This window comes from Echinops telfairi, unplaced genomic scaffold, assembly GCF_000313985.2.
Source record: "Echinops telfairi isolate 266 unplaced genomic scaffold, ASM31398v2 ScPeMD7_3533;HRSCAF=4204_0, whole genome shotgun sequence".
NCBI classification, from domain to species: domain Eukaryota; kingdom Metazoa; phylum Chordata; class Mammalia; order Afrosoricida; family Tenrecidae; genus Echinops; species Echinops telfairi.
In genome coordinates this window covers 17,492,802-17,506,083 of record NW_022107431.1, presented here as the reverse complement: position 1 = coordinate 17,506,083, position 13,282 = coordinate 17,492,802, and the positions used below count along the sequence as shown (strand labels likewise).

General features: G+C 48.3%; 1 protein-coding gene across 2 annotated transcripts in view; it reads left to right on the top strand.

Moving 5' to 3' along the window:
* MTHFD1L (methylenetetrahydrofolate dehydrogenase (NADP+ dependent) 1 like) overlaps positions 1-13,282 on the top strand; it is a 169,730-nt gene that overhangs the window by 90,335 nt on the left and 66,113 nt on the right. For both annotated transcript variants that reach the window (XM_045294645.1, XM_030886872.2), the window contains 2 exons: positions 8,067-8,206; positions 12,833-12,874. In XM_045294645.1, the coding sequence (XP_045150580.1) occupies positions 8,067-8,206; positions 12,833-12,874 (182 nt within the window). The remainder of the gene's footprint in view (positions 1-8,066; positions 8,207-12,832; positions 12,875-13,282) is intronic.

Below are 13,282 nucleotides of genomic sequence, written 5' to 3'. Positions count from 1 at the left end.
AGTCTCTCCTCCTCCCCCGTCATCTGCTCCTGTGTGCTCTGGTCAGATATATCCTTCTTCGGGAGCTGCAGATTCAGTGCCATCCTTTGAAATAACTTCTTCTGGGGGAAGGGACAAGCATCCACTTAGTATTTGGGACTGGGGCCAGCCCGCGAAGGGGTGGATTTAAACAATTCTTGTGCGGATTAAGATAGTCAAATCGGCCCGTGCAAGCCTGCTTCTCCTTTCAACCAGTTCTGAGCTAAGCTGGTGGCAGGGTCAGTGCAGGCTGAAATGTCATTTTTGCCAGTCTGGTGACCACATCAGGGACATCAAGTAGCCGGGTCTAGTCTCAAGGGGGGAACTGCCCTAGTGTCTTGATGTGGACCTGAGACTCAGTTGTGCATCCTCCCCCTGCGGGCATGGGTGATCGCAGGACGTGATGGACTGCTGGTGGCACTCACTTCCCGGCCCGAGCAGGGAGGCCCGACCCCCGGAGGAGCAGCGAGCCCTGGGCTCCCACACACCCTGGCGCATGGCAGTGACCACGCAGGTTTCAGGAAGCTGACATCCTGGGGTATGACCGTCCCTGCAGCCTGTCGGACCCTATCTGGTGTGACTGGCCCCTGGAGGTGGCCTCATCCTCTCTCAAAATGTGGGCTGAGCTGACCCCATGACGTAATGCTGATGGAAAACGAGGAGATTCGACTAATCGCAGAGTGATTTGCTCGAAGGGAGAGAGCAGTTCCCTTCATTCGGGGAAAACGGACGTGTGAAGGTCCTTGTAAAGAAAATGCTCAGATCCTTTCTGTTTCTGGAGCAGGACCACGTGGCACTGGAAGCCAGGCTGGACGCACTTGAAGCACAAAGTGTCTAAGATTTGGCTGGAAAGCAAAACTCACCACCAAGCATTTCAGCTAGAGATGGGCTGCATGCATGCTGGATAGATAACCAGGGGGCTTGGGAAGAGGCGCTGGCATAGTCTGCAGAGGGCTGGACCTTGGTTTGAATCCAGGCACTGGCCTCGTAGCTGGGTGACCTTGGTCAACTTCTCGATCCCATAGATTCATATGCTCCACGTGCCGGAGGAGGACAGCCCACGGCCGTGGGAGGAAGGGCCACACGAGACAGGGTGTGCCTAGTGTCATGCATTGCGTGACACATGGAAAATGTTATCTAAATGTTCACTCCCCTCTCTCTCGCCCGGCTGCTTTCCTTCGGGAGAATGTGCGGTCAATAGATGAGCTTTCTCTCTGTCGTATGCATTTTTAAAAATGTGGTATGGCCATGTAATCCAGCAATCTCATAACTGGAGTTCAGTCGTATCGGGAAGAGTTGTGCAGTCCTCACCACAGTCCATTTTAGAACATTTTCTTTCTGATTCTCATGGTTATTAGCTCCCATTTCCACCCAACCTCCCTGCCACACCCCCAGGGAGCCGTTAGGCCAGTGACTGCCTCTATAGATTCACCTATTCTGGATTTTAGATACAGAAACACCTACCCCACTAAAACAACCACACCCCCCACCTACAACAATACCAAAATGAAATAGAGAAAAACCTCGATCGAAAAGAAAATATTAAAAACCAGAACAACTTTAAAATGAGTTGAAAGGGAGATCAAATGATAAGGTGTTAAATTCTTGCCCCACTCCATCTGCCGTAAGCCACTTGCCATTACACTCAGCACCAGCAGTTCTCAACCTGTGTGTCGCGACCCCTTTGGGGGTCAAACGACCCTTTCTCGGGAGTCGTCTAAGACCATCGGAAAACACATATTTCCAATGGTCTTAGGAACCGAGACACCGCTCCTCTGAGGAATCGAGACACCGCTCCTCTATCCGTCTCCAGGCCAGTCTGCCCACATGCAGATACGCCCACATATGAGTACCTGGTGTGAAGATGGTTACCCATGCTACACCATGCTTCAAGACAAAATTTCATTTATTTCTCATTAGAAATAAACATTTCACAATATGTAATTACGTATTGTTTTTGTGATTCATCACTATGCATTAATGATGTTCAACTTGTAACAACGAAAATACATCCTGCATATCACATATTTACATGATGATTCATAACAGTAGCAAAATGACAGTGATGAAGTATCAACGAAATTGATTGGGGGTCACCACCACATGAGGAACTGTATGAAAGGGTCGCGGCATGAGGAAGGTTGAGAACCACTGCTTTACATGCCGGAAAGGCTGTTCGCATCCCCGCTACTTACATTTGCAGCAGGTTGACTAATCACCTTATTGTCCAATATTGGCATTTCTTTCCTATTGATTCCTTCTCTTAATTGCTGTCAGGTGTCATCGACTTGGTTCCGATTCACAGCGACCCCGTGTACAACAGCCCCTCACACTGCCCGGCCCGGTGCCGTCCTCAGCATTGTTTTCATATTTGAGCCTTTGGATGTAGCCACCGTGTCAGTCTGTCTTGTCCAGGGTCTCCCTCTGTGGTGCTGCCCCTCTGCCTCCCTGAGCATGACGTCCTTCTCCAGGGACTGGTCTCTCGACGACACATCCAAAGGACGAGAGACCACTCTCAGGAGTCCCGGTAAACTCAAACCAAACACACCACTCTCAAGTTCATTCTTAAGCATGCATATCCCGAAGGACAGGCTAGAGCCGCCCCGCGGGGTGTGTAAGCTTGTCAACTGGACAGAAGCAACCAACCACATCTTTTATTCCTTAGTTTAACCCTTGCCCCAGCAAGACTCCTTCTCATCTTAAGTAGTGCTTTATTCTGGCATCTCCTGCAGGTACCACCTTCTCAGGGAGCATCTGGAAAGTTCAAGACCCCTTGTCTTGCTTGGGCTACAGCAGGGAGTCTCAACTGCTGCACGGTTGGCCGGGGATGGCTGTGCTGTGCGCTGTACGATGACTAGCAGGATCCTGGCTGTTACTGTCTAGTCGGCAGCATTGCTCACCTTCTGTCACGCTGGAGCAGAGGGCTTATCACACATGTCTGGGGCACAGCTCCCTCTTGGCTGAGCTTAGTGGTCCCGTGGAAACTAGTCCAGCAAGTGTACAGACCACTCACGATCGATGTGAAACAGATCTGAGTTCAGATGGCTTTGCATGGTGGTAAATACATAACTGCAGAAACACAAAGTACCCAAGGGAATTCAAGAAAGGGAAAGAAAACAAGTAACAACTGAGAACCCAAGAGGTTGCCCCTTTCCCACCTGGCCATGAACCGATCCTTTTCACCTCCTCCACCTGACTGTGCCAGCAGCTCCGTGTCCTCCTCACGTCTCACTGAAGGTGCTGGCGGGTAACGTTGGCTCACCTGGCCGGCCCTTGAGTGGGGGTTTCCATACTGAAGCGGACTAAGGACGGTTGTTCCTAAATCCTGTGCTGCACCTTGTCCTAGCCGGGTCCTCTAGAGAAACGGAAGAGGTGAGCTGGATTTTGTTCTTTTAAAGCCTTCACCTGATTGGCTTCGGTACATCAGGTTATACAATGGATGGTGATCTGCTTTACTTCATGCCAACTGACTGAATCTTAGGCTTTACAGCTACTGGACTGGTGTCTGGCCAAACCACTGGGAACCATAGCCCAGCAAAAGGGACACATAAAACAACCATCATGTCTGTTCTTCATCAAAAGAACCTTGGAATAGAGTGCCAAGTGTCAGAGGGTGGGAGACAGTAGGAGAGCCCTGGGCTGGACATCGAGCGAGCCTGGGGCACTGCCATGTCGTGATTCCAAGAAAGGGCGAGTCAGGAGAGCTCAGAGTGGATCCCCACTACGCTTCCCGCCCAGCCCTTGCGTTCCCAGAACCTTTATTCCATGGCGATGAAGTTCGTGCTGCATTTGTTTTAATTGAGCAGCTTGGTGATTCCTTTAAATTCTGCGTCCTGTCATCACTGCGGTGTTCTCTGGTGAAAGTTGGGGGGAGGGGGGGGACCATTTAGATGCAGCATCCTTTCTCTCTCCGGGACTCTCTATCCCCATCTCTCATACAAGTGGACCCCGAGCAGTGTTTGCAGAGCTGGGTACTGTTGTCTAAATGGCCCCTCCCCACTCGAAAGCTCCCCGCCAGCGCGTTGATTCCGACTAATGGAGAGAGAACTTCTAAGACAGGGTGGAACTGCCCTTGTGGGTCTCCGAGGCTGATTGTTCATGGGAACAGAGCGCCTCCTCTTTCTCCCCTTCTCAACTCAGACCCACCGACACGTCTTCTGACGTCGGGCTTTGAAGGCTCAATGCGCTCACACGCTAAGTGTCGGTGTTTCCTGTGTTCATTCAGGTTGTAAATTGAAGCCCTGTAACCCAAAGAGGCCTACCGAAACACTTCACTGCACGCCATAGTCAAGGCGCAACAGATTGGTCTCCTGACCCAAGAGCACGTGTACATAGAAGTTCACATTAATGATTCTTCGTCTGTATCCCCCAAAATATAAGAGCACCAAACAGGAAGAGCCCACAGACGGCTCATTTCCTGCAACGAATGACAGTTCTGCGCCGCCCCATAGGCCCAATCTGAGTTAGCATCCCCTTGATGCCCGTAAGTTTAGGAACATAGGTCTGTCTCGTCAACCAAACCAAAACCTATGTGGCAACCTGGCCTATCCTTGAAGCATACCTTGTTCCCGCTCACAACTTCCAGAGCCTTAGCAAAGCCCCGAGGTTGTGGCAGAGAGCGTTTGGTGGGATCGTTGCAGTGCTAGCTTAACCTTCTAACGTAGCCCCCACTGCTGGGCTTAATAACACTTCATTTACTTTTTTAAAAGATGACGCTAGGCTTGAGAAAAACGCACGGCACGAGGGACCCTGGGTCCTCTCTTCCACCCTGTTCCAGCACCAGACTGACCTGCTGGTTGAAGTGACAACATCCCCAGTCTCCATGGGCCATTGCTATTGACAAGTCGATTTCTGCTTCTGTTTTACCTTCACCTTCTTTCCTCTCCCCACTTCCCCCTCTACCCCCCACATCCTTCATCTTCACCTGGAAAAATCCTCCTTATCCCTCAGGACCTGGCTCCACCTTCATCTCCACCATCCTCCCCTCCTTTCCCCCACTTCTAACTCCCTTCCCCTGGGAGCTGCTTGGGACAGACTGACTCTTGACCCAAATGCCTGGACATAGCAGAAAGCCAGCAAAGCTTATGGATCCAGTAGGATTTCTGAAAGAACATGTTAATAATGTTGCCGACCATGTTGGGGAGCTCTCACTGTATTACAACCCACTCCCAAACCAGGACTTCTTACCTCATAACCACTTGGTTGGTCGCTCAAAACCACCAGCAACTCTGAGGGAGAAAGACAGGGCTTTCTACTCCTGCTTAGAGTTAAAGTCCAGAAACCCATAAGGGGTCGCTATGAGTTGGCATTGATTCGGTGGCAGTGAGATACTTCAAACTGTCTCATTTCTTCTAACTACAGGTATGTATCGAGGAGAGTACAGAGATTAAATAAGCTTAAGCATGCATAAGGCTGCCCAGCTGGGAGGAGATTGGGACCGCACCTCTCTGTGGTCAGTCGGACAGTCACCTGCATTCCAGTATGGGTGGTCTTTCTGTCTCTTCCTCTAGCAGTAGTTCACTCTCTAGTGCCTTTTAGCAAGGTCAACAGAGCCAGTCTCCTGTGGGGCCCACTGTACTGCTGGTGACCATTGTCCCAAACAAAGGTACCGCAGAGGTGAAGGCCGTTGCTGTCCATGACCTTCTTTGGTTTTAGCCATGACAAATGTGATCCAAAAGGGAGCCTTTGTGGTGCAGCAATTAAGCACTCCGCTGCGAGCTGAAAGGTTGGCAGTTCAAACCCATCGAGCGGCTCTGCAGAAGAAAGCCCTGTCTACCCACTCATGAAACAATCTCAGCCAAGAATACTCCTGGTCCCTGGGATTCAGGGTTGACTTGACAGCCCCTGACCACAACAGTGCCCCAGAGCAAATGGAAGAGCAATCAGCAGACGACTCCCGGGGCTTCTCTAAATTCTTTGGCTACATAGTTTGGTCAGAGGAAATGTGGTCAAGGATCGAATGTCTTGTAGCTACAATCCTTCCAACTTGAGTATTTCTAAAGAAATATTTTAAAAAGCATATCAACAGTCATAAAACATTTTTATATTCTCTGGCTGCATAACCTCGCTCTTGGGAATTTATTCCAAGAACATAATTGCAAAGAGGTAAAAGATCATATGGACAGATATTTCCAACATAGCGTGGTTTATATTGGAAACACCCAAACATCCAGCAAGAGGAGGAGCTGTGCTGTAAATCTTGGTACACAAACTTAGCCAAATTATACTCTGTCATTTGTAATCATGCATTAGGAATTTCACAGTACACTGAAAAAAATTCTGTGATCGTGTTAAAGGAAAATACAAAGCGTACAGAAACCCCCTTAAATGACAAAGCAGACTGCATGCTAAAAGGAAACCATGAAGAATTAGAGCAACTGCTTGACAAATTCACGATGTGAATGTTGCTCCTTTTTTATTTCCTTAATTCTTGTTGAGACATACATCTTCGTGCAATGCCAGGGACTGTTTTCTTTGTTTACACTCAAGACAAACAAACAAAAAACCTCACTGCCACTGAGCCGGCTCTGGCTTATAGCGACCCTGCATGACCGAGCAGAACTGCCCCTGTGGGTTTAGAGACCGTCACTCTTTACGCCAGTAGAAAGCTTCATCTTGTGGAGCAACAGCCTAATATGCAAACGCTATGCCGCCACCAATGTCTTTTTATGTATATGTTAACACATTTTTTCTGACTACCATTTTGCTATAAATTACAGCTTTGGCTGCACTGCCAGTTATATCGTCCATATTTTATAAACATTTGCCTTTTATTGTACGAATAGTATTCCTTTTCTGGCGCTCTGGGCTTCTCAAATCTTTACATACATCCGTCTCGCTGGGGACCCTGCCGATAGGTTGGTACCCAGAGTACAGGGGGTCTGGGGTGCGGCCTCTGATTCCTCATTTCCCACTATGCCCCAGCTGGCGTGGACGCAATGGGTCCTTGGATTGCACGTTGAGTAATGAGATCCTAGAGCTCTTGTTTGCTCAGAAAGGTGATGCTACTGACCCAGCGCCCATAGCATCATCCTGGGAGGCCAAGTTAGTCAGTCTCTCTACTTGAGAAGGTGGTGAAGTAACAGCTAATAGCTTGGCTGCTAATGAATAGGTCGGTGGTTCTAACCCAAGTAGTTCCGTGGGAGGAGGAACGTTGCAATTGGCTCCTGTAAAGACTGTTGCGATTATTTGGTGCCGTCAAGTCAGCGGTGTGTGCCCCAGAACAAAGCAGTAGCTGGCCCTGTATCATCCTCACCATCATTGTTGTGAGAGCTCGTTGCAGCAGCCACTGTGTCAATCCAGCTCCTTGAGAGGACTTGCCGACCTTCTCCTTTACCCAGCGGGATGTTCTCCGCCTGCCTGGTAACATGTCCAGACAGATTGAATGTGCATGATAAAAAGATAGAACCCCGACACACACACACCTCTCTTGGTTTTCAACGGCGTTAAATTAAGGTCTGGACACATGACTGCCTCTTGGCAGCAGCTGGTGCTTTTGAACCGCTGATCTGGCGGTTAGCAGCCCAACGCGTCACTACCATGGCTCCGTGGAAGGAAATCTTGTCCCTCGCAGTGGTTCTTCTGGGCATGGAGTTGGGAAGGAGAACAAGAAATGTGCTGAAGTTGGCGAGGGCAGCGATGGCTCGGTGGTAGAGCCCCCCTTTCCCACGGGAGATCTGCACCGTTCCATTCCCACCCAACCCTCTTCACACACAGCCACCACCCAGCAGGGGGGGCTGCCATCTCGGTGTGATGCTGACCGAGGTTCAGTGTGGCTTTCAGACAAAGGTGGACTATGGAGCGTGGCCCGGCAATCAACGTGCAAAAACCAACCATCGGAAACCAATGATCCACTCACGGGCCTGTGTTTGTTCAGGACTTGCCAGTGTTTCCTTCTGTGAGGCAGAGCTCTGCATGGAGCCACCGGCCAACCCCAGGGACGCCGACACCCACAAGTTAACACCTACTCTGTGCCGAGGGAGAATTGGGCTGTGGTCACCTGCATCTTTCAACATGCATCTCCGTCTCTCCCCATGATTTCTCCGCAGTGACAGAAGCTGGCTTCGGGGCTGACATTGGGATGGAGAAGTTCTTCAACATCAAGTGCCGCGCCTCCGGCTTGGTGCCCAACGTGGTCGTGCTGGTGGCCACAGTGCGGGCCCTGAAGATGCACGGGGGCGGGCCGAATGTAAGTCCCCCCTCTACCTTCTCATTAAAACAACAAAACCCCGGTGACAGCAGAGTGGAGTGTAGCACTGGGAACATCTGCACCTGCTGAATGATTTCAGTTTCCTAGCTTTCTCCTCTCTTCAAACCTCTTCTCCACACCACCGTGAGCAGGCACTTAGGGCAGAGTCAGTTCAAGTAAATAGCAACAGCCACATAGTTATTGCTAAGCAGTAAGTTAGAAAGGAGCATGATGTAACCACTCTCAGTCTTAGATTTCATAACCGCACAGTGGAGGGTAGAGAGGCCCTTTCTTGTTCCTGAGGAAGAACAAAAGATTATAGGAGTCATTGACGGCTCTTTTGAATGTTTGTACACATAGCTTTTCTTTTCTTCTTCTTTTGTGTTGGCACCTAATCCTTCTATGATGCACTTCAATAGTTCAATCACTCAATTGTATAAGAGAACGATACAGTCCTTACCATAATCAATTTTGTACAGGTAGCTTTTCATTCACTGCTGCTCCAGCCCATCAGAACTGATGTCCCATCTGTTTGTGTTTCTGTCGTTTCCTTTATAACAGTCATTGGACTGTTTCTAAGTGTTTTACCTAGAGAACACACACTATTTTAAGTGACTCAATAGAAGAGAAATGGAGTCCGTTTTGAAGAGTTTTAATCTTTCCCTGTCTTTTTGTACAAGGAATTTCCAGACATCTGAAATGATAATTTTTCTCTTCTGTGAAAACACGGCCATTCATTGCTTTTCCTTTCCGTGCGTTTATCTTTCTCTTCTTTTTAGTTTGGCTTTTGTTTTTCCTTGGTTCGGAATTTCAGCCAGAAGATAAGAAAATGTTACGCTGATCAATAAGTTTGAAATAAAATAACCTGAAGTGTCTCTATCGCTATATGATGGAACAATCGGATACACGCCATGTCTGAGCGCATCCTTGGTTTGCTGTGTGCAGGGAGGTCAGGCACTCGATGATTATTCCTGAGTAGGAACAGCTAATGGAATTCCGGGCGGGACACAAAGGATTAATGTGCTGCTGACCTCTAAAGGTTTGCAAGTTCCAGTTGTTGAAAAATTCAAAGCACATACTCTCTTCACAATAGAAGGAAGAAGTTTATGGAAGCAATATTATAAATGCAATTGGGCAACAGATTATAAAATGATAAACTGCTTCAAAGCAGGAATGAAAAAGGATCTTTATGTAGCAGTTTAGGAAAGCAGTTACCATTCACCATACATCAGTAACCACAGTTGTACATCGGTGGATCTGCATGTCCTAGCCTGGAACCAGCGATGTAAGCATTTTGCAAAAAATGGCTGTATTTCTATTTCATGGGTAAGGACAGCGTGTGCAAAAGCATTCTTTCTGCAAGCAGCTTCCGTGTTGCCTCTTCTGCTCTCATTCGCTCTGAATCGCCGCTTATTCACCCAGGACTGAGCTCAGCTGGGAAGTCTCTCAGTTCTTTTCTTTTACCATTTGGGTCGGAACAAAGCGAAGTTTGTCTTGCACCCAGGTAGAAGCCGCTGTGATGCTGAGCACCTAGACGGTGGGCACTGTCGCACTGTCCTCTCAGAGGTCTGTCAGGGGAAACTGGTGCTAAGAGAGATTCCAAACGAAGATAGACTCAGACAAAGGGCCAGGCTCCCAACTCCTCAAATTCTGAAAAATCTGATTTTGAAATTACACGGGGTCACCAGGAATTATAATCAGTGGAACTCCCCACTCCCCCCTCTTGGGGCAGGGTGACTTTTTAAAAGTATAAATCACAGGTTTGCCACTGTGGAACACTTAACATGCAATTTTAAAAAGCATCTTAGCAATTCTATTCCCTAGGAGACACAGAGTTTTTTTAAATGCCATTTTTCAAATCGAGACGCTGAAGATGGGGGTTTGAGCTGGTATCAGAGCTTAGATTTCAGACAGGAATCCCCGATTCTGCCCCACGTCAAAAATGGATATTAACAAGTCGTCTCTAGCATCACCATCATTTCAAATGTGACTGACACAACATGTATTATAAGGTAGGAACTTCTAGAATTCTTATTTTGCTCAAAATACTATTTGCTGCTACACTCATTTCTTGCCTTTTTTTTTTTTTTCTTTCCAAGATGGTTTTGGTCACAGTTAATTTGATAATTAGTGGTATATGCCCTGCAGAGTATACACTTTTCTTTAGACTTTGAATCTGCATACCAGGATCCATTGTCAGGAGAAAATGTGTACCTATATATCAGAAGCTCTGACCCCCAGGAAACCAAAAGGCTTTACTATTGGAATGGATCCGGCCTGACCCAGTCTTTACGAGGGTAGTTACTCAGGTGCAGAGGGATCGAGTGGCATCTTGAATTGCAAGGACTCTTAAAAGCCCCGTGATTTTACTGCCCTGCTCTCAGGTCTGTAAAAATTATCTGGTTTATAGTTGTGTTTCATTGCATCATAACGTGTGTTCCATTTTATGGCAGTAGTATTTTCATTTCACCTTAATTAATCTTGTTACCCCTCCTTATTTAAAGCCTGAGTCGTCTGTGCCAAGGAGGAGCATAGCACCCTTCAGTAAAACCAATTTCACTGTCATGGAGTTGATGCTGACTCACAGTGCGAGCCCCTGTGGGTTTCTGAGGGAGTTTACCTGTTTGCAGGAGTAGAAAGGCCAGTCTTTCCCTCTTGGAGCTGCTGGTGGTTTCGAACTGCCGACCATGCAGACCACGGCCCAAGGCTTAACCACTGTACCCTCAGGGCTCCACATCAGGCTCAGGAGGCACAGATGTGAGTGGAAGACAGAGTGAGGGACAAGGAAGCCGGGCCATGCCTTCTCTGCCACAGGGTTTCACGAGTGTCTACTTCTGACTCCTTACTCAATTCGAAGTTCCTTGAGATTAAGGATGGCTTTCTGGTTAATGGAAATGTTTTAAGTAATTGAATAATAACTGAACTTTCATCTCCTTAATCCTGTATTTCCTATTATCCATCTCTGCATCTTTCCATCTGACTGGAAATGACTCTGTACTGAAGTTTTTGACCTGTTATAATTCTTGCTTCCTGTTGATATCTTCGCACAAATAACCATGACTGTTTATCCAGCCCTCACCCCCACCCCCCATAATTTATGCAGTAGAAAATGTCGTAATCTCTGAACTTGCCTGGTTTAGCTTGATCATTTTAAATTCATATCCTGCCTTCCAAGAGACTCACCGCTCCTGGTGCAGTCCACGAACCCATCCTCAGTTTATGCTTTCCGCTGCAGATATTCTCCTTACTGCCTTGGACAGTGTCAAAGATGGACGCCTTCCCCATTAAACCCACGGTCACTCATTCGCTCACTGCCAGCCAGTCAATGCTGACTCACAACAGCGCCCTGTGGGTTCCCGAGACTCAGGGTGGCTGGTGAGTTTGAACCCCAGACCTTATGGCTAGCAGTCCAATGCTTATTCCACAGTGCCACCAGGGCTCCTCTTTATTGTTTCGGATCTTTTAAAGTATATTTTAATAAAAGTTTTACAGGCGATTCCATAAAGTGCGTAGGAACTAAATTAGAATAGCTGTGATACATGTTCTTGTTTTTTTCGTTTCTAATTTATTTCTCATCTACTTGTGGCTCCATCCTCACGGCTCTTTGGTGTTTGCTTGCCGCCACTTGTCCCGCCTTTGCTCGGTTGTGGGTTTTGCAGAACTCTGCGCGTGTGCAAGCTGTGCACATGCTTTACAATTTCTCCTAAATCTGGCGTTTCGGTCCCTTTGCTTCTCTCGGTGATTATTCACCGTAACTGCCGACAGCACCCAGACCCGTTCTGTCACAGACGTGAGTCTTTTCCAAAAGACATCTGATCTCTCGGAGCCTCTTCCGCCCTGAGGAGAGTCACCGTGTCCTAGTGGCCCAAGTGGCCCTGATGTGTTGCTGAAACTGGGGCAGAGTCTACAGATGGAAGCCATATGGAGCCAGGGACACCCAACAACAGTCAGGTCCCCATTCTGCTTCTTGTTGGATGTGTGACCTTGGGTACAACACATACCATCTCTCAACCTCAGTTTCCCCATTTGTCAGCTATCCTCCAGTTTAGCTCCAAATGAAAACAAAAAAACTTCAGCAAACATAATGGGATTACTTCAGAGTGATTTATGATCGACTTAGCATGATGATGCAGTGTATCAATTGGGTATTGGTTGTTGTTCTATCTTATGTTCCGATAACAGGCCTAAGAGCAGAAGCTCAGATTAGAATCACCCAGGGAGCCGGTGCATATTCCAGGCTCTGAGTCTCATGCTCAGAAACCCGGATTGAATTGGTCTGGTGTGGAGTCCTGGGGGCATAGTGGGAACAGGTTGGGCTGTTTGAAACCACCAGCTGCGCTGAGGGAGCAAAACGAGGCTTTCTACTCCCAGAAAGAGTGACAGTCCCGGAAACCCAGTTCTACCCTGCCCTGCAAGGTCGCTGTGCTTCGAATGCCATGCCCTGCCCTCCCGGGCAGTGAGTTTGGTTTTTCTGGGCTCGGGCAGAGGTGCGGCGACTGGTTTAACAGCACAGTAGGCCCTCCCTCCCCCGAAACAATCACACCGAGTTTTTCTTTCACTGCTTTTTCCCGTTAGAATAAGTGCTTCTGTGGGATGACTCTTATGATGCCTGTCTTCCGATTTCAGGTCACTGCGGGCGTCCCTCTTAAGAAAGAATACACAGAGGAGGTAAGTGTGGCTGTTTGTCCTCCTGTGTAAATCAAGGGTCATTCGAATCCGATCGTCATAGGATCGTCAGTGAAACTCAATAAAGGAACAAGCATTCAATGAGAGTGCTTTTCTAATAGCCCACAAGGAATTGGCGCAAACCCCCTGCTCCCCAAACAGTGATTCAACTGTGGGACCCGCAGGGGTGGCAGACAGGGACTGGGCTCTGTGGGATTTCGTGGCTGAGATCTTTAGGGAACGTCTCTGGTGGCCCAGTCCATCTGGTGGACTGCCCATGCCCACCCAGCAGTGCTGAGGAAGAAAGTCTTCGCCATCTGTAGCATAAAGATCACCGCGGAGAGGACCCAGCGGAGCATAGCTGCACATTGTCACACCCACGGTCACCAGGCCCCAAGTGAATGTGGTGGT